The sequence below is a fragment of the Gymnoscopelus microlampas genome (genome assembly GCF_963454915.1).
Source record: "Gymnoscopelus microlampas genome assembly, chromosome: 2".
NCBI classification, from domain to species: domain Eukaryota; kingdom Metazoa; phylum Chordata; class Actinopteri; order Myctophiformes; family Myctophidae; genus Gymnoscopelus; species Gymnoscopelus microlampas.
In genome coordinates this window covers 53,681,912-53,708,869 of record NC_139939.1, presented here as the reverse complement: position 1 = coordinate 53,708,869, position 26,958 = coordinate 53,681,912, and the positions used below count along the sequence as shown (strand labels likewise).

Genomic DNA, 26,958 nt, shown 5'->3' with positions numbered 1-26,958 from the left:
AAGTTACCTTTGAGGATTGAAATTTAAAAAAAGCAGATCTACAAGCTCGATGTAGATCTGCTACTTTTGATGCTTTTGTGCGACTCTGTAGTATGATCAAGTAGGGCGTAAATTTACTAAACAACAAAAAGTTATAATATGGAGATTTTCACCGATGAAAATGAAATAAAAACGAAATAAAAACTAAGCTACTATGACTTAATATATTGACAATTTCGTCAGCAAATAAAAACTTGACTAAAATGTCACGGAGGGACAAGTGGAGAAGAGATCAAGTAGAACTAAAAGACAAGACATTTTATGTTTGTATGCGCTCGGGTGCTGTGCTCTGAAAATAGCCGATCTACAAGCTCACAGTGGGCTTGTAGATCGGCTATTTTCAGCAGGCATTACGACGCCATCACGGCCAGACAAAATATTTGTTTGTCGACTAAATCAACTGTAGATTTAGTCGACTATACTCTTATATTTAGTCGACAAAAACTAAAACATTTCAGATGACAAAAATATGACTAAAACTAAATCAAAATTTGCTGTCAAAATCAACACTGAGGTTTCTAGTGAACAAAACTGCAAGCTCTCCCAATTACTGCACGTGTGTGCCTCACCTGGGGCGCTCTGGGAGTACCGGTACTCCGGTACAGAGGCCAGCTTGTGGGCCAGCTGCTCGTGGTGGTCGTGGGGGACCGGTGAGCCCTCTCGACTCAAACACTCCGGGGTCTGCAGTCCGCTGGAGGGCGGAGACAGAAGGCCCTGGTGGGTAGGGGACGCCGGGGCACTCCTGGGGTAGAACAGGCAGAAAGAGCGAAAGAGACACAGGAGGGACAGAAAAGAAGAGAGAAAAGCGATGAGTGACACTAAAACTATCCTGCTCACAGAAGTAACATAACACGGACAACGCCTAAACACACACAGAGACTGCTTAGAAACGTGTAAAAGATGTTCCACTGCCAGGACGTCCTGCTGAAAAGAAATTAGGGCTGCACAATATATCGCCATCGCAAAAGCAACATGCACAATGCATGATACTAGGTCCACGCCACGATTTTTCACACAAAATCATTTTCCAGACAAATGTTCCAGTATTTTCTTATTTTATTTTTTACAATACTGTGTTTTCTCTTATCCTCTGTTCAGTAGTTTTTTTTAATCAATTCTCTTACAAAGATCCTGTATTTTCTTCTCTTTTTTTTTTTACACGCCCTCTGCTGTTTGCATCGCAATACATTTTTTATCAAATCGATTTAAATTGTCACCAGTTTAAATCGATTTACGCTAAATCGTTACATGCCTACAATCGCAAGACTTTTACATATTGCAAAATAGATAACTTAACATGTTTTCAGGTTTGTATTCATTTCAACAAACCAGGTATAAAAGGATATTTTGGTTTTCTAAGCGGAGCAGTGAGAAACTGTATTGCTCAGTTAGTGGTGTGTATATATAGTCATTGTCAGTACAGTAGGGTCTTCATTGCCTGGGTTCTATATTAGCAGCAAACCTGAAGACATTAAAACCGTGTATGCGTTTAGTTATCGCGAGTCATATTGCCAAATTGCCATCGTAATATTCAACAATGTTATAGCCAGTGGTGTAAAGTAACAAGTACATTTACTCAAGCACTGTACAATTTTGAGGTATTTTTACTTTACTGGAGCATTTCCAATTTTCAGTACTTTCACTCCACTACATCTCAAAGGCAAATATTATAGTTTTACTCCACAACAATTATTTGAAAACCTTAGTTACTAGATACTTTGTAGATTTTGATAATCATTACAAAACATACATTACCCACTTCAGCCTTACATACAATTCGGCAATATGAAAATAGCTGATCTACAAGCTCACAATGTGAAGCGTTGCAACGCATTGTGAGCTTGTAGATCTTTTGAAACGGGACATAATGAGTACTTTCTACTTTTGTTACTTTAAGTACATTTTGATACCAATACTTTTGCAGTTTTACTCAAGTACATTTTTAATTCCGGACTTTTACCTGTAACAGAGTATTTCAACAAGGCCATATTGATTGAAGTAAAACATGTGAGCACTTTTTCCACCACTGGCTATAGCATATCCGGATGTTTTCCCAACATCGTGCAGCACTAATAATAGAGATGGTCTACAAATCCCCACTTACTTTGTTCTATCCAATCACATGTCAGCCAGGAGGAGAAGCAAGAGAGGATAGGGTTAAACTGAGTCAAAACAAGACCAGACTGTGTGTGTGTGTGTGTGTGTGTGTGTGTGTGCGCGCGCACATGCGTTCGTGTGTTGTTTGATTTAGAGTCCTATACCTGGAAGAGAGGGGTCCAAAGGGCGTCCTGAAGCAAGCCACGCCCCTCTGCCTCCTCTTCCTGAAGGCCTGCTCCACCAGCTTGCTCTCGGAGGCAGAGTCCACGCGCCAGAAGCTGCCTTTGCCCGGCTCGTCCTGAGAGCGCGCCACTTTCAGGAAGTAGCGGTTCAGAGACAGGTTGTGTCGGATCGAGTTCTGGACAGAGGAGGGGGGGGCGGGGGGGAGGGGTTGGGACCAAGGTTATTATAGTTAACGGAAACTAACGAAATAACGAAAACTAAAATTGAAAAGACTTTCGTTAACTGAACTAAATAAAAACTAGAATAAAAAACAAACAATAACTGAAACTGTATCTTGGTGTTTACAAAACTAACTAAAACAAACTGAAATTATAGACAAAATGCCCTTAGTTTTCGTTTATTTTTGGGATGATATGAATTATCATCAAAACTAAAACTATTCGCAAAATCATTGCGCTGTGAGCTTGTACATCTGCTATTTTTAAATAGCCAACATATAAATGGATAAAGTGGTTAAGATGATTGTGATGCTATGTTAACCATTTTGCTGGGGACCCCCTGGAGAACAGACCAGTGGTTCTTATCGTGGGGGTCCGGGGGCACCCATAGAGTTCCTTGAGGAGGTTCCAGGGGGTCCCCAGCAACTTTTACCCTTTTAAACCTCGGCTAAAAAATAAACAAAGGGGATCTACTGTACAAGCTCACAACGCGTCAAGCTGCTATTTTCAAAGAATCTTGAATAAAAAAAAAATAAAAAAAACATTTATTGACATAATTTTTCTGTGCAGGTACCCGCACAAGCTAAGCCAGAGGGCCGTATGTACGTACCTGCCAGCCCTTGTCAGCGGTGCGATAGTAAGGGTAGTGTTTGGTGATATGGGAGTAGATGCCACTTAGTGTCAGCTGCCTGTCTGGGGCCGAGGAGATGGCCTGGACTATCAGCTGCGCGTAGGAGTAGGGTGGCTTGGACTCATCCTGGAGACACAATGACAACAACGTTAACATGTAAACATGGTGGGCTACAGTACGTTTACCCTGGGGTCTGAGAGCTAATAACATTAGGGACAGTAAGGTTTTGATGTTATGGGCTTGGGTGGTGTAGTTACCTTGCCATGATGTAACTCCCAAAAGGTGGACAAGAAATCAAAAATTGATTAAAAATTGATCATTCAAGATATGCTCCTCGTTTACTTACATACATACTTACGGTGAAACAGCTCTCAAAGAGACTCTTTTAGCACGTAAACAAAAGCAAACAAAGCAGATTCAGACAAAATAAAACATCACCAAACCCAGTACTGTTTGTTTTTTAATAAAAATGTCAACTTCCTGTTGATTTTGCCATTTTATTAGGAAGAAAACCGGACTGGATCCGGATATTCAAATAGTAAAATCAACAGGAGGTTGACATTTGGATTTAAAAAAAAAACAGTACTGGGTTTTGTGATGATCTATATTGTCTGAATCAGCTTTGTGTGTTTGTTTACTGGCTAATAGACTGACTTTGAGAGCTGTTACCGTACAATTTAAGTCAATGATCGAATTGAAAGATCAATTTCTAATCAATGGAGCAACCATTTATGATTTCTTGCTGCCCCACCTCTGGAGTTACATCATGGCAAGGTAACTACACGACCCCAAACATCTACCAAAGTGTTCTCGCCCTTTTAGGTGGACACGTATTTACCTTGGGACTGTCCCCACCGGCCAGGTCCCCTCGCATGTCAGCTCCTCCCCCCCGTTGCTCGGCAACAGCTCGCCGTTGCTCGGACACGGCCTTGGCGGCATACTCGGCTGCTAATTGGAGGTCAGAGGTTACGTTGCGCCCGTAGCGATATCCTGAAGACCCTGCCCCTCGTGGACTGGCAGGGCAGGAGTTAGGAACACTGTGGAGAGAGGAGAGGAGACCATGTTCAGAGCAGAGTTGATTTCGTCGATTAAAACTATGACGAAAAATGTTTGTCGACTACCTTTTTTTCACTGACGAAAACTAAATAAAAATTAAAAGCTACGATGACTAAAACTAAGACTAAATATATTGACAGTTTCCTCAACAAATAAAAACTAGACTAAAATGTTAGTGAGGGACTAGTGGAGAAGAGATCCAGTAGAACTAAAAGACAAGTCATTTTATCCTTGGTTGCGCTCGGGTGCTGCTCTCTGAAAATGGCAGATCTACAAGCTCACTTGTAGATCGGCTATTTTCAGCATGCAACCAAGTGCAAAATCAGCCATTACGACGCCATCAAGGCACCGCCAAAATACATTTTAGTTGACTAAAACTAGACTAGTGAAACATTTCAGATGACTGAAATATGACTAAAACTAAATGGAATTTGATTCAAAAGACTATGACTAACACTGAATACAAATTTGCTGTCAAAATCAACACTAGTTCAGAGGAACCTCAGCTGATGGCAAACTTAGCTTTTGTTGCAATATTAGAAAAATAACATTTGATGGTAACCTAGTTGTCGTTCAGAAAATACTATACAATATATGTAGTTATGATAGTCTTATATGCCATTATCATAACACATAAAAGCATTCGACACAATTATATTGCCACTCTGTTGGTGTAATTTCACTGCATAAAAACACAAGACACAGACACAACCGAACACACAATCAAAAAACATAAAATACAATGGAAAAAGTGATATTCATATACTACTATCATATCATATCATGTTAATAGGTAATGTCAAGTCAAGTTGTTTTGTTTGTTTGTTTCCAGTTAGGTGTGCGGATGGATTTGGGAGAGAAGCTATTGCTGAATCTAGTGGTGCGTGTTCTGACTGACCTATACCGCCTGCAGGGGGCAGCAGCAGCTCAAAGAGGTGGTGGCCAGGGTGTGTGGGGTCTTTGTTTATGTTAGTGACCCTGCTGAGGGACGCTAGGGTTCATGTTTAATCCATTAAGACCGGGAACGCATCTGTGTCATTTTAAGATTTCAAAAACACATTAAAAAAAAATTGAGAATTTGTGCAAATCTTTGAATATATATATATATATTTTTTAAACAAACATTTGTAACTCAAATCTTTGGGGGGGTTCAAATTATTTTTAGATGGGGTCCGCGGCCAAATACATATACTTTTGGCACTTCACACGAAAATGTTTTGAGAACCACTGATTATAGCAACACAGTTAGGATTTAGAAGACATTTGTAGAATCCCCAGAAGCAAAGATATGAGTTACAAATGTTCACTTTAAAAATATAAATGTATAGAGATAGATAGAGAGATAGATAAAGATTATATCAAAAGATTTTCACAATGTTTCAAACAATTGCAGATTTACAAGCTCATAGCACGGCACTCTGTGCAGCGCTATGAGCTTGTAGATCTGCAATTTTTTGAAAAGCCCAAAGAAATCCAAAAAATTACACACATGCTTTCCCGGTCTTAATGGGTTAAAGCCCTGTTTCCCACTTGAGGCTGCTGGGAACTGGTGAGAATAAGTACTGTTTTGAATGCAAATGCTGAATAGAAAAGTAATCTAAGAGGTATAAATAAACACAGACGTTGATGCATTTTGCCAGTTGTACTACACTTTTGTGTTTGGAGAAATTACATAACTCTCGTAGATGAAAGAAGTTCAAGCATCGTGCGAAGCAGTTATGTTCAGAATCTCAGTTCATGTCATAATCGCTGACATAACTGAATGAGCCCAAAGTTTTCCAGTTACGTTCGACACTTTTACCCACTGTATATATCATTATACTTAGATACAAAGGGAGCAAAGACAACTACAGATCCCATGCTGGAAGATGTCTATCTAAAGAGAGTATGCATGTCATTTATATTCTTTCTAATCTCATTCATCTCCATTTACTTAATAATATTAGAACCCTGGGTCGGATCAATGAGATAAGAAATTCTGAAAAGACATGCTACTGACTTGACTAGAGAATCCATACAGACAGATACCAGAATGAAAGAAAACTAGAAACTGATCACTGTTCATGCCGAAAGAAAGTTCACTATTCCAGTGCAGGTTTAATCTCGATTCAACTAAAATGGGTTTTATAGTCACACACACGCACTGAGCTGCTGCTCATTATTGGACAGCAGTCTGTGTGGTCCCCCCCCCCCTTCTTGTGTGTCAATGTGTAGATGTCATCAAAACATGCGTCAAAACTATTTTGACTTCACTGACAGACGTCGACTTTCACAATTCAGACGTTGTTAATGCCCAGGCATGAATCGGTGTTGCTACACATGCCAATGGTTTGTGTTGTGCGTGATATCAGAACAAAGCTCTGATCAACCTATATAAGATGTTACGCACATCGAGAGAAGGACTGAGGGGACGGACAGAGATGTTCTGGTCGGTGTGGACGTTGCCCACGAAAAGGGGTCCGGTCAATCCGGAAAGAGGACCAGGGTCACTTGATATTTCTGCTGTGCCAGCGGGGGACAAGGTGTATTACTTTGCAGGATACAATGACGACAAATCCTACATGGATCAGATTGATGTGAGTGTCTTCAACACAGTGACTTTACGCTGGATGAAGTTATCCCCAGTGACATCTAGAAGAGGAAGACGTCCTGTTGAGGTTCCCTCCATGCGCCACGGCCACACAGCTGTGCTGATAGAGTCTATCGTCTACATCTGGGGGGGGTGTAGTGAATTGTAAGAGATCCCAGTATGCCAACAGGAGCTGGGATTCCTTCAGAGGGAACGACGGGGACAATGTTATTTATGCATTTGATGTTGACACCCACAGATGGTTAAAGCTGGTGATTTATTGGTTTCGTCCAGAAACGAGAAGCGGCCACTCAGCCTGTGTCTTGGGGAAGATCATGTTTATCTATGGAGGATACCGCAAGACTGGACTCCTTAATGACATCTACAAGTTGGACACCAACACAATGTTCTGGTCTTTAATTAACACCAGAGGAACTCGACCACCTGATGCAGGGGGTCACTCTGCCACCATCATTGGAACAAAGATGTTTGTATTTGAGGGCTTTCGGGAGGAATTCAACAACAACATCAGTGTGTTTGACACAGAGACCGACTGCTGGCTAAACACGCCTTTTCCACAGCATCTTCCAGATGGAAGTGTGGGTCCTTCAGCCTTTGCCTACAATGGAGAGCTGCACATATTTGTAGATAACAGTATGTTTGAGTGGCAGTCTAATGATCTGTGGAAGTTCAATTCCAAGACTTTCTCTTGGAAGAAGCTTGAGCCCAAGGGGACAGGCCAGGATTGGAGTTCTGGTAGGTGGTGCTGCATGGTGAGGGATCGTATCATCCTCTTTGGAGGATACACAACCGATGCACAGCCCATCTTACAGATCTTAGACTTACGTCCTAGCCTGAAAACGCTATGCAAACTAGCAGTTATTCAGTACGATCTGGAGCAGGCGGGACTCCCACACAACATCACTTGGGAACTGGCAGCCATGACAACAGCAACAGTTCAATGTAATTATACTCTATAGGTGACTGGCAGCCTTGATGAGAGAAACAGAAGGGAAAAAAGGTTACAGGAGTTTGTCGCTCGGGTGGTTCATTGGTACCGCAACTACCATAAAGTGTAAGGGTTCAAATCCACATAAAGCATATTAGCGCGGACGTTTTAGACGTCCAGTGGCACTCGGGGCTTATATTAGCGCGGACGTTTTAGACGTCCAGTGGCACTGAATGAGTTAAGAGTTTGGTCAAAAGATAGGAATGAGGAGCTCCGGGTCAACATTGGCTCTTTGCCTGCCACGGACGATTTCCCTGGTCAGATTCTGCCAAGGCGCAGCCTGCCACTGACAAGTTTTTGTTTTCTGTGGTTTTGCACCAGATTGAAAAAATGTAAAACAGCACAGTTACATTTAAAATACTTTGTCTAACAGGTCCGTTCATAAAAGTCCTTGCGGACTTGTTTCCAATGAGGGCTGTGGTATTCAATTCATAGACATATATAGTGGCACCATAGTTCGAATATTACAAAAAAAACAGCAAAAAAGATAACACTATGTACAACAAAAAAATAAAAAAAGGGGGGGGAAAGATATGTACAAGAACAGGGGGGGGGGGGGGGTCGGCTGTCTAACGGGAAAATGGTACTACCTCCTCTTTGGGCCTCCTGAAAGGTGATTTTTTTTAAGGCTCTTTTAAATGAGCCCAGCGAACTGCATTTTTTGAGGGATGGGGTTAGACTATTCCAATCCTGGGTGGCAGTGGTGTAGAAGGAGAATTTGCCCATGTTTGTTTTATGGGTGGGTGGTACCAAATTGTTGTTAACGCTCCCTCTGTTATTGTGACTGTGGGTGTCGCTAACCTTTTGGAGATGGCGCTGTTATCTACCCTATGAATGATGCTTTCACTGCCTGATGACGACCCGGAATTGACTGTGGCAGTCAAGGAGTTAACCCATTAAGATCGGGCGATTCTTACTAATGTCTTCCAAATCCCAACAGTTTTCTGAAAAACGTATGTTTCTATATCAGTGGTTCTCAAACTTTTTCATGTCAAGGACCCCCAAAATGATATGTATTTGGCCGCGGACCCGCATCTCAAAATATTGTGTTCCAGGGATCCCCCCAGAAGCAAAGACTTGAGTTAAAAATGTTCGCTTTAAAATAATATATATATTAAAAGATGTGCACACATTTTCACGATTTTTCAAAAATAGCAGATCTACAAGCTCATAGCGCGGCACTCGGTGCCGCGCTATGAGCTTGTATATCTGCTATTTTTGAATAGCCAAAGTGTAAAAATGCTTTTTAGCTCAAATCAAAGAACGACACAGATGCGTTCCAGGTCTTAATGGGTTAATATAGGCATTATAACAAAAATGAACATATGCGTTGACCAGAACCTTTTGTTTTGCATTGTAAAGTAAAAGAGTGCTGCTTTGCTGACTTGCCTATCCGCCTTACGTCTATATTTTACACAAAAATGTCTGGTGAGAACCTCAGCTATTTACCCCAAATAGCCTGTAATCAGCGATGTGATAACATGCAATTGAATGCGAGTGTCTAGGTCAACAACAACTGTAGTCTTCTATGAATAGTTGTGGATCTGGAAATGTACTACTATCTAGTTTTCTCTCCTCAACTGTCCAGTAAGTAGTAAATATTCAGACGTGCATGTTGTGTTGACTCTCTGTGACCGCAGGCGAGCCTAAACCCAATCATTGAATACCTCCACCATTAACCCAATCAATCCAGAAACGCATTTCTGTCATTTTAAGATTTCCTTGGCTATTCAAAAAATAGCAGATATACTGAGTGCCGTGCAATGAGCTTGTTAGATCTGCGATTTTTTTAAAAACATTGTGAAAATTTGAGCAAATCTTTGAATATACATATTTTTAAAGTGAACATTTGTAACTGAAACATGTCTTAACAATGCTCTGATGAAGACTCATAGCCAAAACGCGTAAGCGTTCGTTTATTGGTATGTGCCAATAAAAATGAATAAAAATGTGAATACTTTGTCCTCCATTGATTTGAAATTTTGGATGTACTATCTTTTTTGTAATTTTTTCAAATTCCTACTTTTGATGTGTATGCTGGATTTTGGGTCTAGCACACACTAAGACCACCCATTGTTGATGCACAACCCCTTTCTTATTTACATGTCTTAACAAAATGTCATAATTTTTCTGAAAAAAATATTGCTGCCATATAAGTGGTTCAAGGACCTCCAAAATTATTTGTATTTGGCCCCCATCTGACCCCCATCTGAAAATATTTTGCCCAGAAGCAAAGTTTTGAGTTACAAATGTTCGCTTTAAAAAAATATGTATATTCAAGGATTTGCACAAATATTTGCACAAAATTGCAGATCTACAAGCACATAGTGCGGTTTTAATGGGTTAAAGTCAAGCCCCCAGAGCCGCGGTAGAACAGTGAAGCGGCCGTCGCCAAATCTGGGATAGCAACACTTCCGCATTTAAAATGCTACTGCGCGTGCATCTACCGTTTGTGCGCCTGCTCAGGACCCAATATTGGTACTTCCTTCAGACTCTGGCATAGACCCAATGGACCCAATATTATACTCCCAGCAGACTTCAGGGTGCTTCAAAGGGGGGGGGGGGGGGGGGCAACCCGCCCTCTAGATATATTATAACTATGGTTAAAGCCCTCCCACTGATCGGTTTGGCTGAGCACGGTTATGTAACCTAACCATGCTGACCTGACATGGTTTTAAAATATGGGTTCCCAACCTTTTCTGGATCAGGTCCGTCCCACTTACAAAAAGACCCTCGAAAGCTTTTACAGTCCACCCATTTGACCACATAACTGTTACTGGGTCAAATGGCCGCATCCCATTAAGACCTGAGGAGATTCTTAAAAATGTTATCTAAATCTTATCAGGTGCGCTATGAGCTTGTATATCTGCTATTTTTGAATAGCCAAAGAAATCTAAAGTGACACAGGTGCGTGACACAGTGTTAATGGGTTTATGATCAATCAATTGATCCGACTAATGTAGTTGACTCAAAGTTCCTATTTCATGTAGTTTAATTTAAGTTCCTATGTATTTACTTAAGTATCACAATGAAAACCAAAAAGAATGGATACCATGATTTATTTTTTATTTTTTTACATTATTTCTTAAAATATTAATGTTATATTATCGTTCAAATCTTAGTGTTTTGCCAATTATTTGTGGGCCCACTTGCAATATCCTCACATCCCACCAGTAGGCCCCGGTCCCCAGGCTTGGAATCACTGGCTTAAACCGCGCACACACACACACACACACACACACACACACACACACACACACACACACACACACACACACACACACACACACACACACACACACACACACACACACACACACACACACACACACACACACACACACACACACACACACACACACACACAGTTCAGCTGCTTGGTTTGGTGAGATCATTGTAGCTCAGGTCGATAGGTCTTTAAGTACATAAAATGAACATTAACCCTCTGCTACACACACACACACACACACACACACACACACACACACACACACAATGCAGGCAAATTATTAACTAGGTTTTATCTGTAGCCGCTTTGACTGAGAACACAACTACACAGTAATAATAACACATTACATAACGCATACATACACAAACACATGCAAGCATGCGCGCACACACACACACACACACCTGCTTCTTCCTCTAAAGTAAACAGTGGTTTCTGGGCGAGCGAGTACGTGTGTTTTGATTTGCCTTTGGCATCAGTGACTCATAGTTATGGGAGTGTGTGTGTGTGTGTGTGTGTGTGTGTGTGTGTGTGTGTGTGTGTGTGTGTGTGTGTGTGTGTGTGTGTGTGTGTGTGTGTGTGTGTGTGTGTGTGTGTGTGTGTGTGTGTGTGTGTGTGTGTGTGTGTGTGTGTGTGTGTGTGTGTGTGTGTGTGTGTGTGTGTGTGTGTGTGTGTGTGTGTGTGTGTGTGTGTGTGTGTGTGTGTGTGTGTGTGTGTGTGGGGTAGTGGTGTAAGGCAGACAATACATCTCACAATTAAAACCGGACACATTTATGCCCAAAACGCACATCAACAACACTTTAACGACAGTCACTCTAATCCCATATTACATTACACACAAACACACTGCCTTGCCACCACTTTAATCCATTCAATCCGCGAACGCATATGTGTCATTTTTTTATTTTAGTCAAATTTTATACTTTGGCTATTCAAAAATAGCAGATCTACAAGCTCATAGTGCCGTGTTTACAAGCTTGTAGATCTGCTATTTTTATTCATCTTTGCTTCTGGGGGTGTCCATGGAACAACATATTTTGATGGGGGTCAGTGGTCAAAAACATATCATTTTGGGGGTCCTTGACATGAAAAGGTTTTGTTCCAGGGACGCACGCCCCAGAAGCAAAGATTTTAGTTAAAAAATGTTTCAAACAATATATGTACCATATTCAAAAGATTTGCACAAATGTTTTTCACAAAAAGATTTAAAAAAAAAAAGCAGATCTGCTATGAGCTTGTATATCTGCTATTTTTGAATAGGGTTAAGTAGCTTGGCTACCTTTCTTCATATGAGAGTCCAGGTGACAGAGAGAGAATGCTGCTAACATGCTCCGCAAAATCCTGAGTGTTAATGTAACCACAATTAACTTGTTTAACAGGACAAGTGACTCTAAATGTCACCTTGTGACCCCAGTGTTATTGTTTTGAGCATCCGTGTGTGTGTGTACATCACGCCTCCTTTGTGTATAATGTGGGCGCTGTTGCTTAAAGTGTCAGCAAGAGTCTGCCCGAAAAAGGCCACAGTTAAAAGTGGTGGAGAGCGTCTAACTTTGTTATGCGTGTGTGTGTGTGTGTGTGCGTGTGCATGTGTGAGAGAGTAGGGGTTGAAGGGCGAGGGGGAGGTGTCAGGGGCTCTTCGAAAGGAAGCCACAACTGGACGGAAAAGAAAAAAGAAAAAGAAAAGAAAAAAAAAGGTCCGCAGGCAAAACAATCTGCCCTAGAGCCAATCACATGGCTGGAAGCTGCAGCTCTTCCATATAAGGTGTGTGTACACAAGCTCACATTGGTGGACTGGCTGCATACTAGGAGGAACAGCGCCACCAGAGGGCGCACACACCAACCACGTTTTCTCATTCATGCTTGCTTGCTAGACAGTCACAGACACACAGCAACATGTGCTGCTGTGTGCTGCATGCAGCAGCACATGCAGAACAGAGAAGGCAGAACATACACACACACACTACTACTACACAGTAGGAGGAAACGCATTTCCACCAAAGCTACCGCACTGACTGAAACACTTGCGTACGTGCGGTTTCATCGCCCCAAGACTTTAAAGGAATAGTTCACAGAAAAAAATACTTTTTTTCTTTCAATTACACACCCCATGTAGCCTTGAATTTATGGAGTATTTTTTTCTCTTTGCCAATAATTTGATGACCGGGTGTATTTTCAGTAGGAAAATAATTGGTTGGTTAATTGTAGGAAAACAAATTATTGGTTTAGGAATCCGACAAAAACTTTTTAAAAATCTCAATGCTTCATGGGGTGTGTAATTGATAGAAAATAAGTCATTTTTTGGGTGAACTACTCCTTTAAAAAGGAGACTTTCAGGCTTCGTCCACACGTACACGGGTATTTTCATAAACGCAGATATTTCGTTTTCGTTTTTGAAAACCTCCGCGTCTACACGGCCCTGTTTAAAAAAATCTCTCTGTCCACACGACAACGGCTAAACGTTACACGACCCATGCAAAAACTCCGTTTACCGTGTCCACACGGGAACACATAGCCGGAGTTTTTAAAAATCTACACTGTGGCAGGAGTTTTCCAAAAGATGCGTTTACATGGAGCAAAAACGCGTTTGCGTGTGGACGAACCCCCCAAAACGCATAAAAAGCTACGTTTATGAAAATACCCGTGTACGTGTGGACGAAGCCTCAGATCGAACTTTAATCCATGAGTATTTCAGTGACGAATAGGCCTGTCACAATTATTACATAATCGTCTAATCGTAATTATTTGAGATATAATCACAATTCTTTTTGCATAATTGACATAATCGTTTCCATGTTGAAACATTTTCAAATGTGCTGTTCATGGATAAAGCGCTTACAACAGTGACTTGTCCATCTCAGAGCCATTCTCTTCATGCCACATCCAGCCCTCACACAGAGCGACTTGACTCACAACTGAGTCCGTGCTTCCCTGACAAAATGGACAAGCATATCCCATGGCGATACAAAATCGAGCTAATGACAACACTCCAATGACCACCACGGCTGGCCAGGTCAATATGTACAACATGTGGTGACACCTTAATGAGCAGGGCTAAGAAAAAGCACATTATTTCCAGTCGTGGGAAAATAGCATTTTCTCCATAGTCAAGTCAATGCTACTGAACTTACTGAACTCTTTTCTCAATCTTTTCTTAATTGACTATTTTTGGTTTCACTTTTCAAAATTAGTGATTAATGAAAGCATTCTATGCAGTGCTAATGTGCTTCTTAAGGTCCTTCACACAAGGAGCGCTTATTTGCATTCATTTAAACTGCTGTTTGTGTCACGAGTACATGCACACAGAATGCAAATATTACGTGGTGATAAAGTGGCGTTTATTTATTTTCGAAACGGTTGATTTTTTCACCTAAAGCCTTCATAAAGAAATGTTTACCGTCTTTGCTTAAACCTGCCTTATACTGTCCTACAACACTTTGCGAAGTGAACTTGTAGTTCTTCTGGTAGATCACCATCGTAAGATAGAACATAAATTAAGTCAATTATAGTAAGCAGACTATTTTCACCAAAGCTACCACACCACCAGAAACACCACACCACCAGAAACACACGGTAGGGTTTCATAACCCCAAGACTTAAAAAGAGAGTCTTAAAGGGCAAGAACACTTTGGTAGAGTTTGGGTTTGGGTAATAAAGGTGGACAAGAAATCAAAAATAATTGCTCCAGTGATTCAGTTGATTCAGACAATATAGAACATTACCAAAATGTCAACTTCCTGTTGATTTTGACATTTTCATTATTAGGAAGAAAACCCACACTGGATCCTTATCTTCAAATAGTAAAATCAACAGGAAGTTAACATTGTTATAAAAAAAGAAAACAATACTGGGTTTGGTGATGCTCTATATTGTCTGAATCGGCTTTGTTTGCGTTTGTTTATGTGCTAAAAGAGTGACTTAAAGAGCCGTTTCGTACAATGTAAGTCAATGAGGAGCATATTTTGAATGATCAATTTCTAATCAATGGAGCAATCATTTTTGATTTCTTGTTCACCTTTGGAGTTACATCATGGCAAGGTCACTGCACAACGCAAACCTCTACCAAAGTGGTCTTGCCCTAGCCTGGTAAACCCTCCCTCCAGAAATCTCATTTCCATTTGATTTCTGGAGTGAGTCTGGCCTGATCCGCCTTTCTGCAATATTGGCTGTGGGCTGGAGTTGGGCGGGAGTAATACCGTTGACTGACAACCCCTTCAGCCAATGATCGTTTTTCCCCTTCAGCCAATTGCAGTGGATGTTTACCACCTCCGTCACTAATATGACGCAACGGGACTTTTGAGATCGCCATGCCCAAAATAGGTTGCCTTATTGGGATACATGCGTGTCACAGCCCGCCCCTCCCGGTTCTCTGAATTTATATTTTTAAATAGGCTCTGTCATGATTAATTGACCACATATATGCAGTTAAACAACTAAATTCTATCCAAACGATATCTTAATAGTAAATTCCGTGCCTAAAAAAAAAAGTTTGAGACCGTTTTAAAAACGAAACTAAGACGTGAGGGCACTCGGACAACAACAATGGCTGCCGTTCGTCTTTTGTCGGAGGCACTCAGGCTGCACTCGGCTTCATTCGGGTTCACTCGAACTCGCCACCTGATTGGCCAACTGTCGCTGTCAATCACAGAACGATGTGCGACGACGCTGATAGGCTCGTCAGTTCGGCGTACAGAGCCAATATAGCAGAAAGGCGGATCAGGCCAGACTCACTCCAGAAATCAAATGGAAATGAGATTTCTGGAGGGAGGGTTTACCAGGCTAGTCTTGCCCTTGAACCACTTTCAATCTGGCGTCCTTATTTTGGGTCCCTATTTTTGGTAACTTATGAGAAAACTGTTGCTTTTTCTCTGTTTGATCCTGTTTGATCGGTGAGCACCATTGATCCTTTTAACTATCGTTAACTTTTTATATCTCCTGTGAGCACCTGGTTGTTCTGTTTTTGAGTGGTGCCAACCACTCCTATATCTGACTTTGTCTGTGTCCGTCCGTATGTATGTATGTATGTCCAATAAACAAACATTGATGACAACATCAATACGGGGCTCATCAAAGGCACCACTCTCTTCACACAGGGTGTGATTTTTTTCTGACAACAAGCTACTTATGTTGTTGATTTTGGGGGTATTTTATGTGACGTACGTATATGTCCGCAAGTGCTGTGCGTAGAACTAACTTTGCGTGCGTGCGTGCGTGCGTGCGTGCGTGCGTGCGTGTGTGTGCTGCCACCTCACCTGATGGTGCCCGTGGGCGAGTGCAGCGGCGGGCTGAAGGGCCTGAGGTGTTCTTCGTGCATGGTGGGAATGCTGATTTTGAGGGGCGAGATGTGAGGGAAGAGCGGGCGAGGAGGCGGCGAGGGCTCCTCCTCCTCCCGCTCCTCCTTGGCCTCCAGCAGAGACATGAACTGGATCTTTATGACGGTGCTGGGGAACCGGAACACACACCTGGAGAGAGAGAGGGACGAAGGAGGAGGGGAGAGACATTACATTACAGTCATTTATGCAGATGCTTTTATCCAAAGTGACTTACAATACGTGCATTCAACAAAGGTAGGCAAAGAAAACTACTAATCAGCAGAAGTCTTAACTCTTTAAGACCGGGAACGCATCTGTGTGTCATTTTTGAGTGGTGCCAACCACTCCTACATTTGACTTTGCCCGTGTGTCCGTATGTCCGTCCGTCCGTCCGTCCGTCCGTCCGTATGTCCGTCCGTATGTTTGAGCACGGCTGATTGGTCAAGCTTCACGTGACAATATGTTGTCACGTGTCACGTGACAACATATTGTTGCTGATTGCAACACAAGGATGCAACCAGTTACACTTTCAAAGGCACCACTCTCTTCACACTGGGTGTGATTTTTGAGTGGTGCCAACCACTCCTATATCTGGCTTTGTCCGTGTGTCCGTATGTATGTATGTATGTCTGTCCACAAACATTGATGACAACATCAATACAGGGGTCAATACGGGGCTCATCAAAGGCACCACTCACTTCACACAGGGTGTGATTTTTAGATTTCGTTGGGCTATTCAAAAATAGAAGATATACAAATCACGGCACCGAGTACCGCACTATGAGCTTGTAGATCTGCTATTTTTGAAAAATCCTTTTTTTTGTGTGGACATTTGTAACTCAAATCTTTGCTTCTGGGGGTTCCTGGAACTAAATATTTTACAAACGTTCGCTTTAAAACATATATGTATAATCCAATATTTTGGCACAAATGTTCACGATTTTTCAAAAATAGAAGATCTACAAGCTGCTATTTTTGAATAGCCAACGAAATCTAAAGTGACACAGATGCGTTCCAGGTCTTAATGGGTTATACAGATGAGACAAATAGGAACAAATAGGTGACAAGAAGAGGCAGCGAGCGGGACAACGGACGGGACAGAGGAGGATGAGTAGAGGGGTTAATAGATGAGGAGGAGGGAGAAGTGGGATTCGGGAGGAGAACAGTGCAGGTTAACCCATTGAGACCTGAAGCCGATTCTACATGTCTCCTAAATCCCAACAGTATTCTGAAAAACGTATGTTTCTATATCAGTGGTGCTCAATCTTTTTCATGTCAAGGACCCCCAACATGATATGTATTTGGCCGCGGACCCCCATCAAAATATTTGGTTCCAGGGACCCCCAGAAGCAAAGATGTGAGTTAAAAATGTTCGCTTTAAAAATATATATATTCAAAGATTTGCACACATTTTCACGAATTTTCAAAAATAGCAGATCTACAAGCTCATAGCGTGGCACTCGGTGCCGCGCTATGAGCTTGTATATCTGCTATTTTTGAATAGCCTAAAGTGTAAAATAATGCTTTTTAGCTCAAATCAAAAAATGACACACTTCCAGGTCTTAAACGGTTAATGGATGGGGAGGAGGAGGAGGGAGAAGTGGGATTCGGGAGGAGGAGAACAGTGCAGGTTAAGAGGTGGAAAAAGAAACTGGGGGGAATAGGAGGAAGAGAGAAACACAGCGGAGAGAGGGGATGGGTGTGACACACACACACACACACACACACACACACACACACACACACACACACACAGAGAGTAGAGTGAGACATTATTTGATAAATAGAAACAAACCATTTGAGAAAATAACATGTCCAAGCGACTGATAACAACCACAGTATTAGAAGAACACACTATGTTTAATTCTTTATTTTGCTTTTGTTGCTAGTTGCTACAATGTTGAGGAACCAAAACCAAAATAATTTCACTCTCGTGTGCCAGTGGTGTTGTAAAGTAACTAGAGTAAATCTACATTGCAGTATTGATACTTTTACTTCAGTAAAACATGCGAATACTTTTTCCACCACTGCTTGTGTGTGTGTAGCTGTAATTTGGATACAAATACCTTGAATACTACCGACAAGAAGGTCTTTAGGTTCATAAAAATGTTAATGCTCTCACAAAACAGCTACTCTTTGTCTTTTAAGCATAATGAATGATGATGTGTGGAATGTACGTGTGTTTCTACACACAACATCAGATGATGTGGGCAGACAGAAATAGATGAGGACTGTCTACAGCTGGTTATTGGTCTGACATGAATAAAAGGCAGACAGTCCTCTCTCTCTCTTTCATCGAAACGTACAACCAGTGGTGGAAAGTGACTAAGTACATGTACTCAAGTACTGTAGTACAATTTTGAGGTATTTTGACTTTGCTGGGAGTTGTTTCTCATTTTCAATACTTTTACTTCTACTCCACTACATCTCAGAGTAAAATATTGTACTTTTAGTCCACTACAATTATCTGAAAACCTTAGTTATAGCTACTTTGTAGATTTTGATTATTTAAAAAAAAAACATACATTAACCACTTATATATACCACCTATATATACTTTATATATATTTATTTATATATATATACTATTTGAAAATAGCAGATCTACAAGCTCACAACGCGTTGCAAAGCAACGCGTTGTGAGCTTGTAGATCGGCTATTTACTCATGTACAAAATGTGAATACTTCTGCCACCACTGCGTACAACTACAGAGTAAAATCCGCAGTGTTGAGTGTAATGTTTACGTGACACTGTTATTACACTCACAATGGAATAATAAACAGTATATTACTGTAATCCAAGAGGATATGTTGACCGTAGACACCTCCCAAGCAGTCACAGACAGTTACACAGTATTAAGATAAGATCTAAAGTTTTGGGATCAGGGTCTGCTTCCTGTGTTTCTAAATCATGTTGTGTAAACACAATAAAAAGGAAAATGGAAAATCTCCCTATTTTGTATTTGACGTCTTCTTCGAGTGTATATTTTGTAGTCACAAAAAATGTAATAGGTGCAATTACCTCTCAATTAAAATACAGCAGAGCCTAACCATGATACAAAATCCACATCACAGATTATCTCAGCCCAAACAGACCAACAAAAAAAAAACATAACTTTTCATTTTACAATACGCAACAAAAACAAGTATTAGTGTTTTGTTGAAGTTGGTCAAAATCCCGAGACAGTTGAATGACGTTAAGGAGCTTGTTGAAGTTGAAAGTAGTATTCATTAGAAATGTTTACATGATACATCACTAAACTGATCTACAAGCTCACAACGCATTGCAACGTGAGCTTGTAGATCAGCTATTTTTGCCGAACGCAAGTTAAAAATATCATTGATCACCAATTATTTTTGCCACAATAATCGTGTCATGTAATTTTCATATAGTCCCAGCCCCAGCCCTAGATGTAAGCTGTTGGCTGTAACTGCCAGCCAGCGTTGCTACAGCAGGGTGGAGTGATCGCCTACCCTACCCCAGTCTAACCTAAACCAAGCTGAACCAGGCCACACACACACACACACACACACACACACACACACACACACACAACTGGCCTAATTATCCAGCCATCACAGAAGCTGGTTCTGTGCACTAATTACCTCAGATACCACAGATCAACCCTGTAGTCAGTCAGTCAGGGAACCTACAGAAACCTGCCATCATAGTATGTATGTATGTGTGTGTGTGCGTGGGCGCGTGCACATGTCTTGTGTTTACTCCATGCGGCCCTCTGGTATGAGGATGTTAGATTATACTTCCCGATTGCAGCAGCAGTTGACACACCCACAAACAAGACTTTGACAGCCAATCAGATGACGCAAGGGCACGGCCCCCTTGGAGCAGTATACACAAACACGCACGCTCACACACGCACGCGCTAGGCCAATCAATCAATAACATGTCAAAGTCTCTGAGGATGAATGAAGCTACTGCGCAAACAGCCAGTGGTGGAAAAAGTAAAAGCATCAATATCACAATGTAGACATACTCTTGTTACAAGTAAAATTCCAGTATTCAAAATGTACTTGAGTAAAAGTACAAAAGTATTGGCATCAAAATATACTTAAAGTACCAAATGTTTAAGTACTCATTGTGCAGAATGTCCCATTTCACAAGTTCAACATGTATACAAATCTTTTGAAAATAGACTATCTACAAGCTCATTGAGCTTATAGATCGGCCATTTTCAAATGGACAAAATGTATATAGGGCTGAAGTGGTTAATGTATGTTTTGTAATAATAATCTAAATCTGCAAAGTAACTAGTAACTAAAGTTTTCAAATAATTGTAGTGGCGTAAAAAGTACAATATTTGCAGTACTTAATTACTTCACACCACTGGCCACCGTTCTGGGCTCTGTGTCTTTGTGAGAAGGTGGCACAATAAAAAAGGCCTCTATCTAATGCATACAGCTGTCACTCACAGCTGCTTTGTTATTTGTTTACATTGTGGCTCACAAGACAGTGACATAGAAACGCCACTGGCGTCATGCATGTTAAACATGACTTCAAATGCTAACGTAACGTGACACTCTGGTTACAACACATCCCATGACAAATCAATCATTATTAGTAAAAAACAACAACAACAACAACAACATGCTATGCAGTGGTGGAAAAAGTACTCAAATGTTTTACTTAGGTAAAAGTCCAAGTATATTCTAAATGTACTTGAGTAAAAATGTACTTAGAGCACATACTTAACTACATACTATGGTTGGTTTGAGCTGGACAGGCAAAATAAATTAAAACCCTTAGTTACTTGCTACTTTGTATGTTTTCATTATTAAAAAAAAATTACATTAACCACTTATATATACCACCTATATATATACTTAGGCTATTTGAAAATAGCAGATCTACAAGCTCACAACGCGTTGCTTACGGCTATTTACTCATGTACAAAATGTGAGTACTTCTGCCACCACAAAATGCATCTCATGACAAAACAATCTGTTTTTTCTTAACTACATACTATGGTTGGTTTGAGCTGGACAGGCAAAATAAATAAAAATAAAAAAAGATCCGGAATTGTTTTGAAAAAGTAACGTTAAAAAGTCACATAAATAAATTCTAAACGTAAATGTTTGGTTTGTAGACGGGAACTAGGGTAAATAATGCACTTTATTTGGACAGGCCGCTGCCTGAACAGAATATAGGTGTGTTGTACTCCACTGTTTACAAACATCACCAAACGTAAACAAACCTTAGCCACCCATATAACAGCAAATACATAAACCATGCGTTTCCTTCCATAAAACATCTGAATCAATCATATATCCATATAGTTGCTGGCGAGGCGTTTGTTTACATTTAGCATAGCTGATTTAGCCTTTAAATGAGACTTTAAAACACGTTTCCTAGCAGTTTATGTCAAACATGCCAAACTTTTGCTGCCTGGTTGCACTTTTTTTTAGGTGTAAACTTGCATAAAGTTAACAAAAAAAGCCTGATTTAACACTTCCGTCCTAAAGTAGCAGATCCAACAGCTTATATTAGATCTGCTAATTTCGACGAGAGCGACACCGTCGTACGACAGAACATAAACCACGCATTAGCCTTAAAGCGTGTTAAGTTAGTTAGCAGGCCGAATATGTATGCTAGGGCAGCTACTAGCAGCCACATTAGCAGCTAATTCCCCCCCATTAACTCAGACCGGCTCATCACTTAGCCGAGCATGCTAACGTGCTAACTAGCGGCTAGTAGCTTAGAGTGACTAGTAAGATTAGCTCTGTGGCTAGGTACTAGCCACAGAGCTAATTTCTCCTATTTATTCAAAAGGAGCATGCTAACATGCTAAGCTAAGATGCTAACATGCTAAGCTAAGGTGCTAGCGGGTCGGGGGACTTGTGTGACGGGGTGTTATGAACTCACTCCCGGGGCAGCAGCAGCGGCGGAGCGCCCCTCCGCTGGAACACGCCGTCCACGAACACGCCGTTCTTCCCCAGGCAGCGCAGCGAGAAGCCGCCGTGGCCGCGGGCCTCGTCCACGTCGTAGGCAATCTGCAGGTGCCGCCGCGAGATGAAGCTCGAGTGGCCCATGTTGATGTCCACGGAGCCGTGCGACGAGTTGCGGCCCACCGTCACCGTCCGCTGGCGCATGACGAACTCGAAGTCCCGGCCCTCCAGCCGGGCCAGGGCCTGCTGCGGCGGGGCCGCGAGGCGGCGCATCGCGCCGTCCCGGGCGGCCGAGGCCGCCGTGGTCAGCACTCCTCCTCCACCGCCGCCGGGCATGGAGGAGGCGGAGAGCACCAGGCCTCCTCCCGGCTGCTGCTGCTGGTGGTGGTGGTGGTAGCCGTGGGAGACCCGCACGGGGCTGCACGGGGCGGACTGGAGGGCTAGGAGGGCGCGAGCCCCGGTGTCGTCCCGGTAGTCTGCCATGTTGTTTGGTGGGGACGAGGAGGAGGAGGAGGGGTGGGGGGGTCAACACTCAACACACAGTGCAACGTGAGAGAGTTGTTTCTCTCGGCCAGAGGGGCAGAGGAGTGCTCATCGGCGTTGCCAGATTGTGAGAGAGAAATAAGCAACCAGGTCTAGGAAAACAAGCCCAAAAGAAGCAACTACTGCCATATGAGGCTGTAGTGTCTCAGGAGCTTTAGTGCAGCAGGTCAATGACATAATCGTTTACTTTGTGATGCAATCATGAAATACAAATACTGTATAAGGGCCACTCTTATGGAAAAAGACCACTGGCCACAAAAGAAATCCAAGATGGCCGCCACCTTAGCGGAGCAGCTAGTGATATGATCTTTCAGGTTGTGATACAATGATGACATTTGGCACAAATACTCTGTAAGGGCCACCCTTATGGAAAAGGGCACTGGCCACTCAAAAATCCAAGATGGTGACAATTTATTCAAGATGGCCACCACCTTAGCAGAGCAGATAGTGATATAATCTTTCAGGTTGTGATGCAAGGATGAAATTTGGCACAAGATGGCTCCCAGGAGTTACCAATATGTCCAGAAAGACAACAAATAATGATGATTCCCTAGTAACACCTCCAACCCATCATGTTCCTCAACATGATGGCTACACCATGTTTGCCACCAATCTTTCATCAGATCAATCAAATGCCAATGATCCTGGACCCAGCCAGGCTGGATGAAGGTGGTGGTATAGAAGCTACTTTGATCTTTCGTCTACTTTTATCTTGGATTTTTGAGAGGCCAGTGCCTTTTTCCATAAGAGTGGCCCTTAGAGTTTTTATGCCAAATTTCATCCTTGTATCACAACCTGAAAGATTATATCACTATATGCTCTGCTAAGGTGGCGGACATCTTGAAAAAATGGTCGGCATCTTGGCTTTTTGAGTGGCCAGCGCCTTTTTCCATAAGAATACAAAGTACAAATATTTGTGCCAAATGTCATGTTTGCATCACAAAGTGAATAATCTGCTGTACCACTACTATTTTTGAAACATTTTAACACAAATCTTGTATGGGGTTCCCTGGCAATGGTTGGCATGAAATGTTTTCAGATGGGTTTCCGCAGACAAATAGCCTACATATATTAATTTGGGGGTTCTTGACTTGTTGAGAACTGCTGGTTTATAAACAACATTAGGAAACAAGCCCAAATACCGGCAAGCAACTACACTTTATAAACAGCCCAAAAAAACGCAACCCACAACTACCAATATTTACAAGCAACTTTACAGAAACACAAGCCCAAAGTCGCTTATAATAAGCGTACATGGCAACACTGGTGCTCGTGCTCCGTGGAGAGAGGAACACAACATGGATTCTGGGCCAATGTGAAGATAAGGAGTGGATCTCCCTTTCGGTGGGGAACGGGACTCTGTTTGCTATAGGCCCACTTGTAGTAGTAGTAACGTGAACTCAACTTCAACTTCCAAGTTGAACAAGTTTGTTGTCACAGTGTCAGCAGGGTGTAAAAAGAAGTGGGTGAATTTATGTTCCCGGACAAGCTTCCACGAATTGCAGCTTCAGGAAAGGAAAATGTCAAATTACAAAGCAAAAAACAATATCAAATATGCATAGCCTAATGTGTGTTCTTAAAATAAAAAAGGAACCCATTGACCTCCATCATAAAATGAAAGTTAAATAAGAACTAAGAATAATAAATAACACAGAGCGCCTCAGTCTCTTGAGCAAATAAATAAAATACATAGAATTTCAAGATATCAATAGAATAAGTATTGGTGTGACATAATTAGTTGTGGCAAAATGAGTTGCCTACTAATATAATGATGGACTTGCAGGTTTCATATAACCTGTCCCTGGGCCTGCAGGGCAGTGCAGGCTGTAATTTGCCCAGGTGTGGATGGTGTATTGGCCAGTGGTTCTCAAAGGGGGCTCCGAGGACCCCAGGGGTCCTTGAGGGGGTTCTGGGGGGACACCTGCAAAGTTAGGTAATATAGCATCATTAAATACATGCTAAATACATAAATACTGCTTTTTATTTCAGAATCTCAACAAAACACTGGTATCTAAAAAGCATATTGAAAAGAAACAAAAGAGAAAACAGTGACATCAAGTGATAGTGCCAGTGTAACTAATTGTGTTTTCCCAGTCCTACAGTATAAAGTGGTCGTGCCAGTGTAACTAACAGCAATGGGATGTATTCAATTGTGTATTCAATGGTTAGAAGAACTTAGAAGCCCCCACCCTCCCATCTTTGAAAACCCACCTCTTTAATATTGCCTTCCTCAGCTAACTGCATACCCCTTGTTTTAAGTTCCACTGTTTTTATAGATTTGACTCTAGAGACATGACTTTTTCCTCTGTTTTTCCCAATAAAGTGGATTTAATAATGGATTTTATTTATAATGCCCTTTACATTTGTGAACATCTCAAAGTGCTAGTGATTTGTGCAAAGTGATGTGTGTTTCTCTCTTATCTCCCTCCCCATGTAAAGCGTCTTTGGTTACTTAGAAAAGCACTATATAAATCTGAGATATTATTATTCACAGTCATACAGTAATAGGCTATACATAAAGTGCTTGTGCCAGTGTTCCAGCAGTGGAGTGTAGATTCACAGTCACACATAATGACAAGAAACAGGAGGTGATCAGTCAGATGTCCACGTGGAGGCGGCATTCGGATATGAAATAGAGAATGAAATGAGTGTATTCACAGTCATAAAGTGATAGAGCCATTGGCACAGTAGTGTGTGTGTGTGTGTGTGTGTGTGTGTGTGTGTGTGTGTGTGTGTGTGTGTGTGTGTGTGTGTGTGTGTGTGTGTGTGTGTGTGTGTGTGTGTGTGTGTGTGTGTGTGTGTGTGTGTGTGCGCGCGCGTGTGTGCGCGCGTGTGTGTGTGCGTGTGTGTGTGCGCGTGTGTGTGCGTGTGTGTGTGTGTGTGTGTGTGTGTGTGTGTGTGTATAAGGTGGGACTGAGTTTTGTGACTTTATGTGTTAACCTGATGTAGTGGATTAGATTTATAAAGTATTTTAATAAAGAAATTGCAAAAAACTAAAGTAAAGTATCTAAAAATAAATGTACTTAAATTACTTTCAACCATGGCTTGCAGTTGTGCAGTTCCTCAGAGTTTATTCTTAACTCATTCACTTCACTACAATGCAAGAATGCACCAAACTGTTTCTCAGATCTCAAAGAATTGTAAATCAGATGAAATCTGGATGAGGCGATAAATAAACTTTCCAAATCTTCCCCCGATGTTGCAGGAATTAGCAGGATTACATGTAACAGGATAACTAGTGCATCTAATTTAAGAAATTGTGGGCTAACTGTAGCTCAGTTACAGTTCCCTAGGCCTAAAGTATTGAAATTACATTACGATTACATTATAGGCCTGTATAGAGATTCAACTGTCTCACTACATTTGAGGCCAAATCAAAAATAAATAAATAGCTGAAAGCACTCCAGTTAAACTTGTGATTTGGAGTAATTATATAGTTTGCATTACAGATTACAGTTTGAGTCAGGTAGTCACTGATCTGTTAAGTGATATTTTGATGTGTTTCTCAGAAACAGATGTTTCTATGGTGTAGGTAGGAGGTATGGACCATCCTAGAAACAGATGTTTCTATGGTGTAGGTAGGGACCATTCTAGAGGGTAAACAGATGTTTCTATGGTGTAGGTACGGACCATCCTAGAGGGTAAACAGATGTTACTATGGTGTAGGTATGGACCTTCCTAGAGGGTTTTTTATGTGAGGGGTTGCTCTGTTTATAAACACAGAAAGTACAAGATGGTGGAAAAACGCGGATACTGGACCTCTATGATTATGGAACAGGAGCAGAAGCTAAAAGAAGAGCGTGTGAAACAGATGTCCACATGGGGGCGGCATGGGGATGTGAAATGGAGACTGACATGTCATCTCTCCCCTCTTTAAGTTTTGTTTATGATGCCTTCAACATGTAGGGCACGTATTAATACATGAGCTGAGAGTCTCTGCCACAAGCGTGTTTTATTTTTGTATTAAATAAATCAAAACAATTCTCTGTATCCTAAAAAAAAAGGACCAAATATAGATTTTAGTTCACTTCACACAGTGATTTTGGCACTATATATGTAAAGCCTATTCAAAACCAAAACTTGTCCAACTCAAAAATAGATGATCTGCAAGCTCAAAACACGTCTCGAAGCAAACTGCTATGTTTTTTTTTAAATTATTTTAAAACATAAA

At 41.5% G+C, this 26,958-nt stretch overlaps 1 protein-coding gene across 1 annotated transcript in view; it reads right to left on the bottom strand.

The window, feature by feature from the left end:
- Positions 1-22,815, bottom strand: part of foxk1 (forkhead box K1) — a 29,633-nt gene extending 6,818 nt beyond the window's left edge. Inside the window, exons 1-6 of the mRNA XM_084085824.1 lie at positions 22,222-22,815; positions 16,281-16,490; positions 4,007-4,205; positions 3,148-3,294; positions 2,301-2,494; positions 609-781 (exon numbers count right to left, since the gene is read on the bottom strand). Of these exons, the coding sequence (XP_083941950.1) occupies positions 609-781; positions 2,301-2,494; positions 3,148-3,294; positions 4,007-4,205; positions 16,281-16,490; positions 22,222-22,727 (1,429 nt within the window). The 5' untranslated portion in view covers positions 22,728-22,815. The remainder of the gene's footprint in view (positions 1-608; positions 782-2,300; positions 2,495-3,147; positions 3,295-4,006; positions 4,206-16,280; positions 16,491-22,221) is intronic.
- Between the last annotated feature and the right edge of the window lie 4,143 nt (positions 22,816-26,958).